Source organism: Blastocystis hominis (assembly GCF_000151665.1).
Source record: "Blastocystis hominis, Singapore isolate B (sub-type 7) whole genome shotgun sequence assembly, scaffold_4".
NCBI classification, from domain to species: domain Eukaryota; class Bigyra; order Opalinata; family Blastocystidae; genus Blastocystis; species Blastocystis hominis.
Window position 1 is genome coordinate 784,913 of NW_013171849.1, and position 17,605 is coordinate 802,517.

A 17,605-nucleotide genomic window follows, 5' to 3' on the forward strand; every position below is an offset into this window, starting at 1 on the left:
AGATTCTGCAATGACTCGAGTTCGGGAGTCCAGTCCATCAGGTGAAAAAGGTGAACTCTAGGTTGTTATTTCCAACGCGTAAAGCCATACAAAACAAAAAGCTTATATGTGGCTGTTGTGGGGCGTTTCATCCAACATTCGCTTTTTTTCAGTAAACAAACAGAAATTGCAGATTAAAACAGAGCAACAAGTACAATTCCAACAATAAACAGCAGTAATGCCAGAGCCATCATCCGAAGTAGGTAAAAAATGGAACACCACGAAGAATAGGTCATCTCGCCAATCTTTTTGTTCTCTTTATTCACAGAAGTGATATTCCGCTCCTGCAAGTCTTGCATCTCGTCAATTTTCTGATTACTCAGAACCACGCGCTGGTGCAATTCGTCTGCACATCACTCAACAAAACCCATTCTTACTCCCCATATTATAGAGTTGAGACGTGCTATTGTTGATTTCTTCCAGGATTGCATCATGGATGGCTTGATCTGCATCCGTTGAATGCTTTTCATTGATTGCATCCAATTTGAGCAATCTGCGCATCTCACTTAGCGTCAGCGACTCGAATTCATCTTTCTGCTTTCTCTACAGTGGACCGCCATCAATATAAAATACAGCAGGAGACGCTTCTTGCGGTGGAGGTGGAGATTGCTCCATAACTTGTTTTTCTTCGGTGGAATCTTTCTCTTTCTTTACAGGCTCCTACATTTTATAGCAACAATTCGCTCCGACCGATTGGAATTGCTCAACTTTTGCTTTGATCTCATTTAAGGATTGTGACACAGAACTGATTTGCGTTTCCGTTAAGTTTCCCGGACTTTCGCGTACACAAGAGGAAAACTCCTCATAGATCTGTCTTAGGGGGATTCAACTCTTAATACAGCCTACTCAAGTCTCTTCATATACGCTTTCAATGTTATATACTCTTCGCTTGTTTTCTCCACATTCTTGCTCAAACACGTATTCAAAAGGTCTTGGCAGTGTGGCAACAGCCGTCTGTACTGGATAATGCAATCCCGAATTGTGCCCTCCATGAATGAATGAATCAATTGATGGATTGAACAAACACTTCAAAGAAATCGATTTCAATTAAGCCGTGAGAATGCAGGCACCTCCAGCAGCCTTGATCTTCTTCTCAGCAATGCTGCTGACGAACTTGGCCTTCACCACAATCGGTCTTTCAATGCGACCTCTGCCGAGGAGCTTGAACACTCCGTGAGCCTTCAGATCAATCACAGGAGCCTTGGTGGTGTCCTTCATGGCCTGCTGCTGAGCCTCTTCGGGGAGCAGATGCCACAGCTCGTCCACATTGATAGTAGGGCAGTATTCGGTGTTACGCTTCAAGTGGAAGTGTCTCATACCGACCTTTCCGAAGTATCCAGGGTGGCTAGACGAGTAAACCACGAAATCGACAAACACTTACAACTTATCGAAAAGGATACGCAGATGGTGAAGACCTCCGGCCTTACCACGTCCAGAAGGATGGCAACGATGCTTTCCTAAAGATGAAGAAACACGGAAAAGGGGCTACCAATACGTCCGTGTCCGGCACTAACATGACCTCTGGCCTTTCTATTCTTGCTGAATCTACTAGGCTACAACCAAATAAGAATCCTGTCCAAACCACAAATCAGCTTCACAGGTCCCATTAGTATTCCACTCACAGGACACTACATTGAATCACTCTCCCTACCATTGTTTTGAAGCAATGAAATCGATTATTCTGCTTTTCACAAATGGTGATGTCATAATCGCGGTTTTCTGGTACTCTTTCGTAGGATATGCTTTTTGCAAGATGAATATCTTAACCATGAGTACACATCATTTCACGACTCTCCAAAACAAAAGCGGCTCTTTTCATAATTTGTAAGGTGCATCAATGGCTGTATGATTTTTGAAGCGGTGTAATTTGTAGGAGGCGTTTTGTAAATGGGATGATGAAAATACAGGGTTGAATCCCTTTCTTACTCAGAACGTAAGCGGCAAGGGAATTGGTAATTTCCTTGTGAAATACGTATTGGGAACAGTGCTATTCTGTGTTCGACTTCCCTTTTTCTTGATTCTTGCAATTCTGTTTGTTTTATTAGACCTTCTTGGTCACCTGGTGCTGTAGATGTGCTCCTGTAAGTATTAGATTGTGGGAAATGTTTTCAAACGTTTGTATTGGTCGTGCGTGATTTCTCCGATAAGTCGTCTGCTCTTATTCTTTATGGGCGTGTGGTCGATCGATGTATCCTATGCGGAGGCACAAAAACTGCGCATTCGGTGATTTCCCTCCTACTTTTGTTTATTACTAGTACTCAAGTGGATCGTTTTTCTGTCTCTTTGCGCGACATCCAGTCGAGTGACGTGATTATCAGCAACTGCGTTGGGTATGTTCAAATTCTGATCTACTCCGCCATGTTCTTTTCTTTTTTTCTAATGTTCATTTCCAGTATTTCCAACGAGTTCGGCTTCGTTAATTCCAATGGTGACATCATCGAGTGCGGCCTTCTGACCGCCCTTCGATACTGTCTGCGTCCTTCCCCTCTTTTCTCCCAAAACCGCGGGAATCCACTCCAGTCCAAGTCACGTGCTCGTCCCCTCATCCTCTTCGCGGAGAGTTTTCCCACCAATAACCGCGCCGTACTGGGTTTCGCGGGTCTTTCGTCCGCCACGTACGCCTCGTTCCCCGCGGTTCACCTCTTCGCGCTTCGGTTCACTTTCGTATTCCGCAGTGACGTGTAGATTCGGTCCGTCGCGCGTGGCGGGATCGTACCTGGTGGGCGGGGCGGCGAAGCACTGCGCGGGGCTGCTGAGCCAGGCGCGGCTGCGCGTGGCGCTGCAGTGGGTGCACAGCGAGGATCTGAAGCTGCTGAGCGCGCCGGAGAAGCCGAAAGCGAAGACGGGACTGGGAGCGGGAGCGGGATGGACGGTGGCGCGGTTGAGCAGCCGGACGGAGATGGGAAGAGAGAAGGAGAGGAAGGAGAAGGAGGAGAAGGAAAAGAAGGAGGAGGAGGAGAGAGAGAGAAGTGAGGAGGAGAGGGAGAGAGAAGGACGGTTCTTCTATGAAGAGAAGTTCCCGGAACTGATCGCGATGATGCTGCAGACGAAGGTGGTGAAAATGGGGCAGAAGCAGGGATTTGAGTTCATTGAGTACTTCAACGAACGAGGCCATCGAAAGGTCAAAACGAACTAAGTGAATGAATGAATGAATGAATGAATGAATGAATCATTGATCGATCGATTGAATGATTGAATGAATGAATGAATCGCGGATCGATGGATGAACTGGGTCTATTTTGTCTCTTCTGTTTGAGCCCAACAAACACGCCAATCTTCTTCACCCAATGTACGGCTATTAACTATGAGGCTTCTCCTTCTTCTGGCGGAACAGAGCGAGCAAGGAGGTCTTCGACACGCACACCACCTTGAAACGCACTCCGGGAATATCTCCCACGGCGTGTCCAGAACGACCGAATCCAGCAATCAGCACCTCGTCGTTCTCATCCACGTAGTTCAAGCAACCATCGCGAGGAACGAAAGCGGTGATCTTCTTGCCGTTCTTGATCAGCTGCACACGCACGCACTTACGAATGGCAGAGTTGGGCTGCTTAGCCTCCACTCCCCTAGCCATCATCTCAAGCCATAAAACACGTACACCTTCTCGAGGACAATTCCCTTGGCCATGGTGGCTCCTCCGAGCACGTTGGCCTTGATGGAAGAGATGTTGTGTCCCTTCTTGTACTTCTACACCGTCAGACGCGATTTCCAGAAAACTACCTTATCGGCCCAGCGCTCCTGGCGACGGACAACACGCAACTTGCGAGCAGCACGAATACCACAAGGTTTTCTAAAAACGCACAGTTAGTCCGCGAATCCTTATTCGACTCCGAAAATCATCCCAATTGACAAATTCGCCCATTCTACGTACCCTTTACCCATATTGATATCTTAAATCGGTTGGAAGAAGACTATATTCCGTCCCATTCAAGATGGGAGTTTCATCCATCGACCTCCTGGGTCGAGCCATCATACAGCATTTAAATACAGATATTACCCATCCCCTCATCCTAATTTTCCTTATTTTTTCTACTAATAACTGACCTTATTTTCAGTATATTTCAGTGTTTGGAGTAATAGAAGTTGAAGAAGAACCGTCTCATGCTAAACAAATGTACTGTGATGTTGTCAGTTGTCCTATTTGTGCTGTTATTTGGACTATGCTTTTTCCTAAAGGTCTACGATACTACAGCGCGAGTAGACGACGACCTCAATTCGTTGATCACCCTTCCTAACATTGTTGCGGTCCCAGCAGAAACTCACATCAAACGTATTGATTTTTTGTATTGTTTATTATGTCTAGGTGGTAGATGAGGAATGTTTGGTAATATCTAGCTCCCAGTATGCGCCAGGAACTCGATGATAACAGGACCCCCTTCGAAAAATCCTCTCAGAACCCGTTGTTTTCATTTTGCAAATCGATCGCTGTAAACAACACGGTGATGACATCATTTACGGATTTCGGCTATCTGAATATTTTTTACACGTTTTACAGACTCAGTCATCTCGAACAATATCCAAACTTCTTTGTGACTGTAATCGATCACAAATCCTATGAAGTGCGCATTTTCCTTTCTTTCTCGAGTGTGTAGGATGTTAAAAAGCGCGGAATTCCAGTTTTTTACTACCGACCAGTGGGAGTGGACGATGAGATGATGAGCAAGGGATCGATAATCATGTCGAAAGACTTCCAAAAGAAAGTGGTAAACAAACTCGATTTTATCCGACTTGTTCTTTCGCTTGGCTTTGTCACACTTTACATGGATTGCGATCTGATCCTCTTCCAGAACCCTTGGCCCATTCTTTCCACCTTTTCTTCCAGAGATTACGATTTGGTTACACAGCGAGACGAATCTTTAAATAGCGGGTTCATGCTTCTCTTTCCCACAACCCAAACGAGACTTCTTCTAAGCTGCGCCACTTTACATATGAAACAGGCAAACGAACTTGATCAGGAATCGATTCTCTTTTGCTTACCTCGATTGAGTGGTTTGCGGCTACATTTGCTGCCATTAGAGCAATTTAGCAGTGGACGCTATTTTGCAGAGAGTCATCAATTCTATTGGGATGCTATTGGTACAAATCAATATATGATGCATAATAATTGGATTATTGGAACGAACAACAAATTGTATCGATGGAGGGAAATGAGACTGTACACCGAAGACAGCGACGAGTACTACTCGTCTCCAACGCGGAACTATCTGATCGTGGACGCTCCCTTAGAGAGAAGAAATCGAGTCGAGTTCTTGATGCAAGCGGCAGTCCTGAGCCGCGTGCTTCAGCGCGTTTTTTTAGTTCCAACCTTTTCCTGTCCCCCCGAATTTAAAGTGGAGCAGTGTAATCTATGCAGAAACGATAAATTGTGCTTCGAGAAGTTCCAGAAGATAATAGGCGCAGATTTTCGAACATTCGTTGAGTCTCTGCGATTTGCTCACGTCTAGGAGTTCAGAAGCAACCCGCTTACTCCGCTCGATGTTCGGCAAGCCATAGAGAATGGGACAGTGTTTCATATCGTGAATACTCCTGACGGAGAACCGAATTCCATCGTGTTATCTTCTCGCTACTCACAGCGCGCGATTTTGCTTGCCTTTGCAGACTACTCGTCAATTCGTGTTCTAAAGCTTGACAATCTTCCCCCCAAGTTTCCCAAGAAAATGATTATGTGAATTGTTTGATAACAAACAGGAAATGGTCTGTAAGCAATAGCCTCGATCTCAACACCCACATCCTTAGGAAGACGAGCTACCTCAACGCAGGAACGAGCGGGGAACGGAGCATTGAACTCTTCAAAGAACTTCTGGTAGATGGCGTTCACCTTTCCAAAGTCGTTCATATCCTTAACGAAGACCGTGGTCTTAACAATATCACGGACTTCATATCCGGCAGCCTCCACGACAGCCTTGACATTCATCAGACTCTGGCGGGCCTGAACTTCAATATTATCGGAGAAGGTTCCAGTCACAGGGTCAACGGGGATCTGACCCGAGGTAATCACCAGATTGCCGAGCTTGAGACCCTGAGAATAAGGTCCAATAGCAGCGGGCGCTTTATCAGTCTTAAGAATAGTGCTCATTATAGATCGTATCGAAAAAAGTATGATATTCGAAAAGGGGGAACTGGGGAAATGGAAAGTGGTTTCATGATTACGAAGGTATTTGACAAACATCCTCATTTTGTACTCATTTTATACTCATTTTGTACTCATTTTATACTCATTTTGTACTCACCTCGAACTCACTAAAGCACTCATTGATCACGTTCGGTGTATTCAGCATCAGCCGATACGGCTTTCCTTTTTGCTGTAATGATTGGTACCTGCGTCCTTCCTCGCGCACAAAGCTCATGAATGAATGCCGATGCAAAACAATGCGATTATCGGCTGTATGCGTTACGTTGATATGAGGAGAGAGATTGTCGAGAACACTGAGGATGATCTTGTTGTTTCGCTCTCCCTTTTCCACGTCCAATCCAGCGTTTCCCATGATGTTTACGTCGTGATACTGCACATTCTCTAGCTGTCTTTCGCCGTATGCCTTGACGAACGAGAACAAAAAGTGAAGTGAAGGAATAGTAACAAGAAAAAGGAATACAAAGGAGATCGTTTTGAGGGATGGAAACGTTTTGGTTGGAATTGAGTGGAAAGAAAAAAGCAAGTGGAATGAAAAAACGAATGAATGAATGAATGAAAGCAAAATTGGAAAGAAAGAAAGAAAAAATGAATGAAAGAATGAATGAATGAATTTCACAAGTCTATTACATGATTTTCCAAGATTTTCACAAGATTTTCAAATAGTTTCCACCAATTTCCACGTTTCCCCCTCTCCCAACATCGAGGATATGCTATAGATGGCGAAGAACGTCACGGCCTCGGAGTACTTCCACAGCAGCATTCGAAACGGCTGCGTTTTGAAATTGGGCAGCAGCGTGCAGTCGATGCTGTGCTTCAACAGCTGCATTCCCTTCTCAAACTGCTCCGTAAACACAAAATACCGACACACTTCGCGCACCATACTCGACTACGCCTCACCCCGCTTCTCCGTTTCCACGTTATACTGCACTCCTTGCTGCGTCGCGTTCGTCATGATCCGCTGAAACAGCTCGGCGTTTCGCTGGCGCGCACAGTGCCACAGCAGGAGTTTGTACGTCAGATCGTCGGGCCGCGCTTTGCCCAATCGCTGCGTCGCGTGGTACAGAAACTGCACCGCCAGATCGTCGTTCTGCTGCACGTACCACAGCAGCAACGCGTTCAACGACGTCTTCCGCAGATGCAGCTGGTCGAACCGATCGCTCAACTCGCGCAGTTTTGATTCGCTGAACACGTTCTCCCACGTGTCCAGCACCCACAGCGCGGAATCCTCACGGGAATCCCCGCGGGAATCCGAACTTCGAAGGGACTGCACGATCTGGTCGATGAGGTTTTCGCCGCCCTGCAAGTCCTTGAGAATCACGTGGACGTATTGCGGCTGTTTGGTCTTCAGAAGCAAGTCGATGAGGGTGGTGCACGTGATTCCGTCTGGCCGCACTCCCGCCAATTTCATGATTTGGTAGATCTGCAGGGCGCGTTCCCAGCTCCCGCTCTTGTTGTACCCGTTAATGAGGATGTTGTAGGTCCACACCGTGGGCTCGAGGCCGTGCTCGCGGATCAAATCGAAGAGTTTTTCGGCTTCTGCGAAGGCTTTCGATTTCACGTAGCACTGCATCAAGGTCTCGAAGTCCACCACTTTCGGGGAGTAGCCCTCGCTCAGCATCATCTCCCAGAGACTTTGAGCCGCTTGGGAGGCGTTGGCGCAGAGACTGCAAGTGCGGATCGCTAGTTTGTAATCGTCGATGCTGATGTGGGGGAACTTCTCGCGCATTTTGAGAATGACTTCAAAGGAGGTTTCGAAACCCCTGTATTCGAAGAGAATGTTCAGCATCTGAGAGTAACTAGTGAGTTAGCGATAACACGAAACAAACACACATATAATAATCCCAGTCGAAGGAACCTATCATGTTGTGGATCAGAGAAAGCACATCCTTGTAAGAAACGCGCTCATCGCGGTAGATGAGCTGCTTGAATATTTCAAAGGCCTGAAGCAGTTCATCCTGTGTAGCATTCTCCTTCAAGGTGATCCGACGTACAAACCTTCCACTTAGAGGAGAAAAGCAGGAATCTACTCCTTTCGCTCGGACCCATTTTCCATGTTTAGTTCATGTAATTGCTTTTTAAACCGAGCCTTCGGCGTAGCTAAAGGACGAGGCTTTTGAGTTCCCTCGACTCGTGCCCCAAAACTGCGACAGAACAGGAACGATGAGTCCGCTACTAGATGTCGAACCAAATGAGAAAGCCAAACAGAAGGAACGATTGAAACTACCCAATCGCGATAAAATACGTGTTGAATAGTTTACACTATGTGCAGAAAAGCATCCAACACAGCGAATGCTATTCCTCAGAACAAACATTACAAAACTATACACTCTCAAACAAGTCCCTTCAATATGGCAACTCAATTTTGTTTGATCGCTCGTGAGTCACATCGTAGCATGATTTCCTTGTAGATTTAGCTGGGTATACAATCATGACCAAAGTGTACTTTATGAATAACCACTGTACAGTTTATCATATTCATCTTTTACCAGGATGTTAACTTGGACAACGGTATTTCTGATCATGGTTTGACTTATTATCCTAGTCAGGAGTTTTACAGAAGTTTCTAGATAGAATGCAAGAGAGTCAAGGGGACGCGAGCGTTCTTGAGGAACTTTTCAAAAAGTACTCCATTGATGTCAATGCATACGACAGTTCTGGGCTCACCCTTTTGCATCATGCCGCAATGTTGGGTTATGATGATTCTATATATGTTCTTTTTCAATACGGTGCTAATTTAAATCAACTGACCGTGGTATTTTGCAGGAAAACCTATTGAGCGTAGACTAACAAGAGCGTGGCAGCTGTTGCATCGGAAGCTGGATTTGAAAACACAGCGCAGTTTGTAAGTACGCTGTGCGAGGAAAATAACGTATCCTCCGCGTGGTTCGAGTCATCGCCTAGGCGTTTCTTACTGCGATTCAAAATCGTGATCTAGAATATATTAAGGCGCACGACAAATGTCCGGACTGTAAATTCTACCGAACTGCCAATGGTTTGTTTCCCCTCCATTACGCCTGCAATCTCGCTGCCTACGGTACTCTCCATCTTCCTCCGCACACCTAACCCCCAGAGATCGTGAACGAGCTGCTCTCCGTCGGGTTCGATCCTAATCAGCCGGACAGTTTCGGCCGCACTCCTCTGCACTGGGCGGCGCTTCTCCTCGACTGGGACCTCTTTTCCACACTGATCTCCCACGGGAGCGATCTGCAGGCGCGCTCGCTGGTACCCCCTTTCCCCGTTTCTCCCTTTTAGACGGGCAAAACGCCGGTCTGTCTCTGCTACCATTTCCTCAAAGACACCCCCTCCAGCGACTTCTCCTCTCTCTGCGACGCGGTTTCCCCGGTTTCTCCTTTTCACGGGTAGTCGTTCTTCGACGCGATCGACCGGCTGGACCTGGAATCCTGCGAGAGCTACCTCGATTCGCGCCCCGCGGACTACGTTCTCCAGCTCGTCGACGCCGAAGGCAACTCTCCGCTGCACTACGCGGTGCGGGACCGCGAGGCCATCTCCGCCATCGACCTGTCGCTCCAGGCCGACGTCGTGCGGCTCTTCCTCCAGCAGGGCTTCGATCCGCGCCGCGCCAACGCGCAGGGACTCTCCCCGTGGGACCTCGCGCAGCAGAATCCGTACCCCGAGATTCGCAAGGTCGTGGAGGCCGCGATGGCCGCGGGAATCACCCCCGAAACCACGCCGGAGGCCGCGCACGAGCCGATGCCGCAGAGCAGTTCGGAGGCGTCCCCCGCGGAAACCGGGGAGAGACGGTGCCTGTGGCCGTCGTCGCGCGTGCAGGAGCTGCTGGAGGTGGCGGGGCTGGAGGAATACGGCGAGTTGTTCGACAGCAATGTGGCGGCTGCGCGGTCGAGTGAGATTTAGGGCTATGTGTATTGCCACGACCTCTACGCCCTCAGCGAGGACGATTTCAAAACCATGGGCGTGAAGTTCGGGCATCGGAAGCGCCTCGTCGAGCTGCTCGGCGATTCCGACTGTCTCCGGCAGTTCCTGGATCGGATCGGGCTGTCGGAGCGCGAGGAGGCGCTTCGCGAGCTGGGCTTTGAATCGGTGTGGAGCCTGCTGGGCGTGGATGCGGCGTACACAGAGAAAATGGGACTGACGGAGGACGAGATGCGACGCTGGCTGGTCGAGAAGGAGGGATTGGTAGGAGAGGAGGGCGGATTGGAGGCATAGACGGCACCGCCGATTCCGTCGGTGCGGAACGACGAGAGCTGCGAGAATCTGCTGCGGTTGATCTTCAGCGAGGCGGAGACGCGGCGGATTATGGCGGTAGGCGAAGAAAGGGGAGGTGAGGCGCAGGACGGAGCGGTGGACACGGTGAACGTGCTGCTGTTTTTTAAAATGAGCGACCAGGAAGAGCTCAAAATCAGGTTTGGAGAGGCCGTGGGGATTAGTTACTTGGTGATGGTAGGGCGTGGAGAGAGTAGTGGGTGACGCGGTAGCAAATCAAAGAACAGAGGATAGCTGAGAAAAATAAATAAACATAAACAGATGAGGTGTTTGTTGAAAGAAACAAAGGAACAGGCGTACTGCTCGGTCCACTTCTTGGCCGTAGCGATGAACTGAGGGAGGTTGTTGTGAACTTCGTTGCCAATGTCGGGATCGACAGCCATTTCACAATTCGAATAGTTCTTGAGCATATCGTAGACAATATTCATCACGGTGGTCAGGTTGTTCACGGCCTTCCACTGCTCCGAGATCGCCTCGTTGCAGAACTTGCCATTATCCTTGTCAACCAGAGGGTGATAGATATGTGTGACGAATTTTATCTATCCATTAGCTAAGGGTCAAGAAGGACGACAGATGGGGGAACCAGCGGATAATTCGAAGGGATGGTGATCTCCAAGTGGAAAGCTCCACCGTCATAGGGAGTACCTTCAGGACCCAGAATAGTCGCATCCACCATGTTTGTTCCCTCACGAACCTACAAATCATGCCTTGGTAGAAACCATACATTCAGTGTCGCAAAATCAAGAGGATCCTTGTCCAACTTCTTGAGCTCTTTGTTTACTTTGTTCATTTACAATTAACACTTACAGGAAAAAGAAGATGAGGAAAGATGGAATCCGTCTAATTCTGGAAATCCATAGATCGAGCCGAATCTATCTCAACTGGATTTCTGTGATATGGAGTTTATTCGGCTCAAAAGAATCCCAGGCTGTGGATCCATTCATCGTCTGGAAGTTATGGAGGCAATGTGATTGGTAGGACTACGAGTCAAGCTGCTTAGAGATTGTCTTTATGACGGTCGGTATGAATCCAAGAAATTGAACACTCGACTTGCTCCTATTTCGGTATGTTCCTCTTTGAATCGTGATATTGTGTTTTTGTATTAATAATTAGGAATTACAATTGTAGCAGATAAAATGGGCTATGTAGTTGCGATTTCGGATCCTGGAATTACGCCCGTAGAACTTTCCCTATCTCTCCTGGGTGTAGAATCGTAGTTTATTTACAATTGAATGACTGGTAGATTGTTTGCAGTGGATGATCACTCAGTAGTGATTGTCACTGCCAATCACTCTGTGGTCATGCTTACCTTCAACATAATTAACTCGAAAATCGATGTATCTTCGCGTCCTATACCCATTTTGGCTCCTGTTAGTGGGAAACTGTCTTTGCGAGGGCAGTATTGCTGGAACCGTGAAGAACGCTGTATGTATTACATAAACAACAAGGGATACATTCAACGAACAGGGTTGCAAACGCCTTGGAAAGCTTCGTTTCTATGCTACTCGTCATTATTCGGAGTCCTTTATGTGTCCGAGGACTATCGCTCTCTCTGTATTGGGTCTGAAATCGTTTTCACTGTGCCTTTTTGCATCAGTTGGGTCCAATGTTTTGAAGATCCCTATGTGTTGATTGTCTCAAGGGATGAGCGTTCTATGCAGTGTATTCTACTCGATTTGTGCACTTGCGTTCGGTTTGCCTTGTGTGATTGTCTTGTAGACATCCTATCAACTCTCTATGGATCGAATCGACCTGTCGAAGGATGCTTGCTACTGGCCAGATGCCAAGTTTGTCTTTCTGTTTGACTGAAATACGTAGCTGTCTGCTCTTTCCAGGTACAAGTGCTGGCGAGCTGTTTGTATTTGAATTGGATTCTCTGTCCTCCACACAACTCACAAACAAAGCCCATCATCGCATTCGATTGGACTGTTCACACATCACCACTCTCCACATCGCTTCTCCTTCGCAATTCTTAGTAGGCGACGCCTGTGGTGACGTTTTCTCCATCCATTTGTCCCTTTAGTTAGTTAAGTATTTGTTATTTGTTTGTTTGTGTTGTTTGTTGGTCTCAAACACTTGATTCATTACAAGATTAACAAGACTAGTTTTACCATACGAATCGCAATAACAATAATAACAATAATAACAACAATAACAACTGTCTCTCTTTCAACATCCAGCTGCTTCCCTCGCTCACACCTCCACGATCTTCCCATTAATCGGCCGGCTCTGCATCCTTCCTCCCTGCTGCGCCACAAACATCTGCGGGTTTCGCTGCTTCATCTGCTGCGCCTGCAAGTGGTTCCCCGCCACCGGCATTCGCTGCATGTTCACTTGATTCATCCCTGCCGGCACGCGCTGGCGATCATACACCTGCATCATCCCTCCCTACACCTCACGCCTTCCACGTTTCCACACTTCTCCCATCTCGCGCCCAGCGCTCATTCCCTCCTTTCGCTGCAACGCCGACATTTGCGACACGAAAAACCCGGGATTGCGCAGCTGCTCGTTCTGATTCTTCAGACATCGCTGCAAGAATCGATTGTTGTTGCACGTGTGCTGAGAGTCTGTCGGACAGTACGGATACGGCTCGATCGACGGCTTCGAACGACGCACCCGCTCCAAACTGCTTCGCGGAATCTTCTGCTGCTTCAAATTCACCGACTCTTCCAGCTCCGCCTTCGCCGCTCCTCGCTTCACCGACCTGCTCTCCAGCTCCATCACCAGCGCAGTGAACGGGTATTGACGGCTGTACCGGATTGGCTGCTCCTTCTCCGGCGGTTTCACAGGCGTTTCGGGGGATTCGGGGGACGGAGCGGGCGCGGAGAGCGTCGTCGCCGCGGTGGCGATCGAGGAAACCAGCACAGGCGCTGGCGGACTGATCGGGAGGACCGGTGTTTCCCCGGTTTCCCCGGTTTCGAGCTTGAGATCGAAGGAAATGACGGGAGAGGAGTCGTCGAGCTCGTGAGACGGCGTGGCGGCGTGGTTGCGCGCGGATTCCTGGGCTTCCCGCGAGAAGGAGGGCAGCGAATCGAAGAGATCGCGCAGCCCTTCCATGACTTCAGTGGCCTGCGATTTGGTGTGCGTTAGAGCGGCTGTTTCGGGCTCTAGTTTGACGGGGATGTCGCTCTCGGGCTTTCGTTCGATTTCGTTGAGTTGAGTGTGTTGCTTGGTGGACTCGTCGAGAATTCGCTGGCCCTGCTCCAACGCCTGTTCATACGGCACTACGATGCCGTCCTGCGGACGCCGATGGCTGTCGAGTAAGTGTTTGAACTTCGAGGAGTCCGTTTTGATGAGGATTTGCGCGATAGGCAGCATGCGGATCGCGTTCTCGCGCAGTTTTTTGATGTCTGCGGGGCGCTGCATCGGGAACGACCGCACCGGCACGCGGTTCCGCATCGTTTTGTCCGGGTTCTGCAGACTGTTCAGCGACGACGGGTCCGAAGCCAGCGACGACGGGTTCCGGAAGCTCGCAGGCGCGCGACGCGCGAGGTCCTTCGTGCTGGACGCGGGCGTTTCGGGGCGGAGGTAGCGCTGGAGGCGTTTCAGTCGGTCGGTTTCGAACTTGGCGAACTGGGCGTCGCGCTTCTTCAGATCGGCCAGCTGGGTTTCGTCGAGGGTGGAGGGCTTGAAGAGCGCGCTTTGAACCTGCTTGGATTCCACGGCCGCGAAAATCGCGTCGATCGGCGAAGCGAAATCCGCGGGTTTCTTCGCTTCTTCCTCCTCCATAGCCACGGATTTCGGAGTGGTTTCGAGACGATTGTCAAAGTGGTCATCATCATCTTCGTCGTCGTCGTCGTCGTCGTCATCTCCCGCGGGAGAGTCCTTCAAATAGGGGTAGCAATAAGCGAAAAAGGGGTTTTTGGTGGTGGAAAGCGTCTTCTGCGGAATGCAGGTGTATCGAATTTGGATGGGAATTGCCGCGTCGACCAGCCTTTTCCGCTCCGCGAGGAACCGCCAGTTCTCCGGGAACTGCTTCCAAGGGTGGAGGCGCTGCCAGTTCTCCAGAACGAACACGTTGCAGATGAGATTCCAGCTGGTTCCGAACTGGGAGACCAGCGTGAGCAGCAACTCGTCTTCTTTTCGCGTCCACGTGAACGTATTCAAGCGAACCTTCTGATTGATGAAGTTCCAGATCGACTCCGGCTTCTCCTTTTCCTCCTCTTCGCCCTCGCGCGCTCGCTTCCTCGCTCGCTTCCGCGTGCTCTCCGTCATCTCGCTCGATTTGCTCACCGACACCGACAGCGACAGCGCGTTCCGCATCGAAAACCGCTCCGGCGTCGCCGTGAACCGGTTCTTCTCCACCGGCAGCGTGCCGTACAGGAAGCTGTCCATCTGATACCCCGGGTTCGCGTTGAATTCACGCAGCATCGACTGCTCCCACGACACCAGCGACCGCTCCACGCCTCCATACTCCCCCAAATCCGAGCGATTGCACCCTCCCGCCCCGCTGCCTCCGCTCAAACTTTCCATTTTGAACTCGCCGCGCGCCGCCAACTCGCCCGGCAATCCCGCTTCCGCGGGGATCAGCGAGGCCTCCAGGGAGGGGTACGCGCACACGTCGGGAGCGGGCATTCCCGCGGGGAGCGAGAGCGAGGAGGGGTCCAACGCGAAGGACCCCGCGGAGGGTTTCAGGCTCCACGACGCCACGTGCCGCCACGGCCGCGTCGAAAACGGCTGGATTTGCTCGTTTTCCGCGGGAATGACGGGGTACGTGGGGAACGAAAAGTGGTGCTGGAGAAGCGGCGGGTTCAGCAGCGCGTCCAGCTCGTCCTCTGAAACCGCCGTGGCCCGGAGCGACGGGGAAAACGGGTATTTGGCGTCCACGGCGAAGCAGTAGGAGAGAAGTGGAATGGCAGAAAACAGGGGTTTTAACCGAATCGCGGTACTCGCCTGCTTCTGAAACTCCGTCAGACGGTCCAGTTCCACGATCCGCGCCCGGTTCTCCGATGAAACGCCCACCGCGGGGAACTCTACCGATGAAACGCCCTTCCTAGCGGTACGTTCGTTGCAGTTCCACAAAAAGTCGCGATTTTCGGCCTGCTGTTCCCAGAGCGTCCACAGCGTGGGATCCCACACCTCGCAGAGCGAGGGGCGGAGCTCCTTCTTCTCTTTGGGTCTACAAGTGAGCGTGGAAGCAGCGAAATCGAACGTTCCGAGAGCGAACAGAACGCGCTTGGCGTCGTGCAGCGCCTTCCGATCGGCCTTTTCCTTCCGTTCGCTGAGGCTCACGCGCGTCTCCAGCTCCGAGAACACCTCCTTCACCGTCGCCGCGGCGTTTCGCTTCGTCCCCAGCATGAACAGCACGTTGTGGTACAGCGAGTCCCAGTACCCTGGCCGCGGTTTTTCCCCCACGATGATCTGCTGCACCATCGGCGCCGCGTAGCACTGCGCTCCCGCGGGAATCTCCGCGCCCGACTCCGCGGCAGACTCCGCGGGGACGTCCGCGAAGCGTCGAAGACACACCAGCGCGATCGTGGCGCTGGAAGCGTGGTTAAACCGCACGCACTGGCGATGATCCCAGAAGGAGCACGGGTTGGAGTTTGTGGGATCCCCCCGGAGCGGCAGCACGGCCAGTCCCTGCTTCCGCAGCAGCGACGCCAGCGACACCGCCATCGCCTCGCTGTCTACGATCACCAGCTGCTTCCACCGCTTCGCTCGGCCTTCTCCCAGCAGCTGCAGCACGCGCCGCACGCGTCCGCTCACCAATACCGGCGCGTCGTTCCCCGCGGGGGGCGCAGAGGAGCCCGGACGGAGGCGTTTCAGCGCCCAGAATTGGGAGGATTTCTGGTTCTCCTCGGCGAACGCCAGCCACTTGTAGCGAAACGTGGAACCCAGGAGTTTCGGCGAGTCGGTTTCCACGCGGGGATGGCTGAGCCTCCAGAGTTCCGCGGGGATCCACGAACCCGCGGTTTTCTCGAGAAAGGGAGAGAAAAACGAAAGGTCGCCGAGCGTTTCCGGCTTGAGAGAGACGCGAACCGCGGGGATTTCGATGGAGTGTCGGAACACAATTCGCTTATACGGGGATTCGAGAAGGAGTTTCACTTCGATTTGGCGCAGACGAAGCGTGGAATAACCGCGGAAATTGGGGAGCGTGGTGAGAACGGATTCGTACGGAGAACGGTACAAAACCGACCATAACCAGCGCGGCCACGTGATTCTACAGAGAATCGCGGTTATTCTCGACGTCTACTCGATGGGAGGGAGAAAAGTCGGGTCTCCCCGCGGTTCTACAGGGATTTCCACGCGGGAATGCAGCAGAAAGAACGCGTACAGCACGTCCGCCGCCAGATCCGACCCTCCCATCGTGGAAACCGTGGAAACCGTGGAAACCGTGGAAGTCGAAGACGGATTGGAGGGAGTCGGTGTTGCCGCGGAACTGCTGGACCCCGCCGGATTTCCCGTCCCTCCAATCGCAGAAATCGTAGAAACCGTAGAAATCGTAGAAACCGTAGAAGGCTGGAGAGCGTCCATGTCCCAGACCTCCTTGACGGCGCCCAGGAGCCCGTCGCAGAGGCGTCGCTGCCAGTCGGTCCAGGTGACGGTCTCCAATTCGAGCGGCAAAAGCGAGTTCCCGCCCTCCCCCGGGTCCCTTCCGGAGCGGTGCTGCCTGGTGGAGCTGTAGTGCGCGGTGGGCCCCACGACGGTGAAGGTGGCCAGGTTGAAAAGCTCGTGGGTCTGGTGCCCGGAGTCCAAACTCTGTCCCAGCACCGCGCTTTCGACCGCGCCGCTCAGCCGCTGCGCCGAGTCCAGCAGGCAGAACCGCCGATTGCACCGCGCACACAGCTCCTCCGCCTCCGCTCCCGCGTCCTCCAGCGCCGACGCGAAGAGCAGACAACCGCGGGACGCTGGAGGGCTCTGGAAGCGGCGCAGCTGGAGGAGAACCGCGGTTCCGGAGCGATTTGGGGAGACGGAATGGCGCGGAAGCCGGATGGAGGCGAGAAATTTCGCCATTTCGCTGAGCCTGGGAATGACCGGGATTCCAAAAATCGCCACGATTCGGGAACGAGGATGAAACTCTCGTCGACGGCGTCCAGCTCGCCGATCAGCTGCAGAATACAGTTTTCCAGAGTGAAACCCCCCTCCAGGCAACTCACCACACATGCGAGATTGTGGGATGCGCAATACGCCAAATAGCCAGGCAGTTTCATCGGCTTCTGCGCGTACAGGTCGGAGAGGGAGGGAGTTTCG

The 17,605-nt window shown here is 51.3% G+C and overlaps 9 protein-coding genes; 3 read left to right on the forward strand and 6 right to left on the reverse strand.

The window, feature by feature from the left end:
- Positions 1–173: 173 nt before the first annotated feature.
- Positions 174–1,031, reverse strand: GSBLH_T00006724001 (uncharacterized protein; the record flags this gene model as incomplete). Its single annotated transcript, XM_013042675.1, has 5 exons — positions 174–385; positions 417–582; positions 613–699; positions 730–853; positions 886–1,031. The coding sequence occupies 5 exons, from the start codon at positions 1,029–1,031 to the stop codon at positions 174–176; spliced, it is 735 nt and encodes a 244-aa protein (XP_012898129.1).
- Positions 1,032–1,069: 38 nt separating this feature from the next.
- Positions 1,070–1,858, reverse strand: GSBLH_T00003860001 (uncharacterized protein; the record flags this gene model as incomplete). XM_013042676.1 has 5 exons in its annotated part: positions 1,070–1,384; positions 1,421–1,496; positions 1,529–1,592; positions 1,691–1,800; positions 1,831–1,858. The coding sequence occupies 5 exons, from the start codon at positions 1,856–1,858 to the stop codon at positions 1,087–1,089; spliced, it is 576 nt and encodes a 191-aa protein (XP_012898130.1). The 3' UTR covers positions 1,070–1,086.
- A 1,453-nt stretch (positions 1,859–3,311) lies between these two features.
- Positions 3,312–3,943, reverse strand: GSBLH_T00003861001 (uncharacterized protein). XM_013042677.1 has 4 exons: positions 3,911–3,943; positions 3,760–3,829; positions 3,638–3,726; positions 3,312–3,605 (listed from the first exon to the last, which is right to left on the reverse strand). The coding sequence occupies exons 1-4, from the start codon at positions 3,919–3,921 to the stop codon at positions 3,338–3,340; spliced, it is 438 nt and encodes a 145-aa protein (XP_012898131.1). The 5' UTR covers positions 3,922–3,943; the 3' UTR covers positions 3,312–3,337.
- A 197-nt stretch (positions 3,944–4,140) lies between these two features.
- On the forward strand, positions 4,141–5,483 carry GSBLH_T00006725001 (uncharacterized protein; the record flags this gene model as incomplete). The annotated part of the gene is made up of 3 exons (XM_013042678.1): positions 4,141–4,309; positions 4,375–4,598; positions 4,632–5,483. 3 exons carry the CDS (start codon positions 4,141–4,143, stop codon positions 5,481–5,483), a joined length of 1,245 nt encoding a protein of 414 aa, XP_012898132.1.
- Positions 5,484–5,638: 155 nt separating this feature from the next.
- On the reverse strand, positions 5,639–6,208 carry GSBLH_T00003862001 (uncharacterized protein; the record flags this gene model as incomplete). Its single annotated transcript, XM_013042679.1, has 1 exon — positions 5,639–6,208. One exon carries the CDS (start codon positions 6,206–6,208, stop codon positions 5,639–5,641), a length of 570 nt encoding a protein of 189 aa, XP_012898133.1.
- A 209-nt stretch (positions 6,209–6,417) lies between these two features.
- On the reverse strand, positions 6,418–7,958 carry GSBLH_T00003863001 (uncharacterized protein; the record flags this gene model as incomplete). XM_013042680.1 has 2 exons in its annotated part: positions 6,418–7,058; positions 7,089–7,958. The coding sequence occupies 2 exons, from the start codon at positions 7,956–7,958 to the stop codon at positions 6,828–6,830; spliced, it is 1,101 nt and encodes a 366-aa protein (XP_012898134.1). The 3' UTR covers positions 6,418–6,827.
- Positions 7,959–8,744: 786 nt separating this feature from the next.
- GSBLH_T00006726001 (uncharacterized protein) lies at positions 8,745–9,535 on the forward strand (the record flags this gene model as incomplete). The annotated part of the gene is made up of 5 exons (XM_013042681.1): positions 8,745–8,924; positions 8,955–9,041; positions 9,074–9,206; positions 9,243–9,394; positions 9,425–9,535. The coding sequence occupies 5 exons, from the start codon at positions 8,745–8,747 to the stop codon at positions 9,533–9,535; spliced, it is 663 nt and encodes a 220-aa protein (XP_012898135.1).
- A 1,043-nt stretch (positions 9,536–10,578) lies between these two features.
- Positions 10,579–11,215, reverse strand: GSBLH_T00003864001 (uncharacterized protein; the record flags this gene model as incomplete). XM_013042682.1 has 3 exons in its annotated part: positions 11,139–11,215; positions 10,986–11,108; positions 10,579–10,953 (listed from the first exon to the last, which is right to left on the reverse strand). The coding sequence occupies exons 1-3, from the start codon at positions 11,202–11,204 to the stop codon at positions 10,579–10,581; spliced, it is 564 nt and encodes a 187-aa protein (XP_012898136.1). The 5' UTR covers positions 11,205–11,215.
- Positions 11,216–12,069: 854 nt separating this feature from the next.
- On the forward strand, positions 12,070–12,453 carry GSBLH_T00003865001 (uncharacterized protein; the record flags this gene model as incomplete). XM_013042683.1 has 1 exon in its annotated part: positions 12,070–12,453. The coding sequence occupies one exon, from the start codon at positions 12,070–12,072 to the stop codon at positions 12,217–12,219; it is 150 nt and encodes a 49-aa protein (XP_012898137.1). The 3' UTR covers positions 12,220–12,453.
- Positions 12,454–17,605: the final 5,152 nt, after the last annotated feature.

Coding starts and splice junctions, on each gene's coding strand:
- GSBLH_T00003861001 (XM_013042677.1), bottom strand. Junction 3,727..3,759: donor AGGAGCGCTGGGCCGATAAG/GTAGTTTTCTGG, acceptor CTGACGGTGTAG/AAGTACAAGAAGGGACACAA. Junction 3,606..3,637: donor GGAATTGTCCTCGAGAAGGT/GTACGTGTTTTA, acceptor GATGATGGCTAG/GGGAGTGGAGGCTAAGCAGC.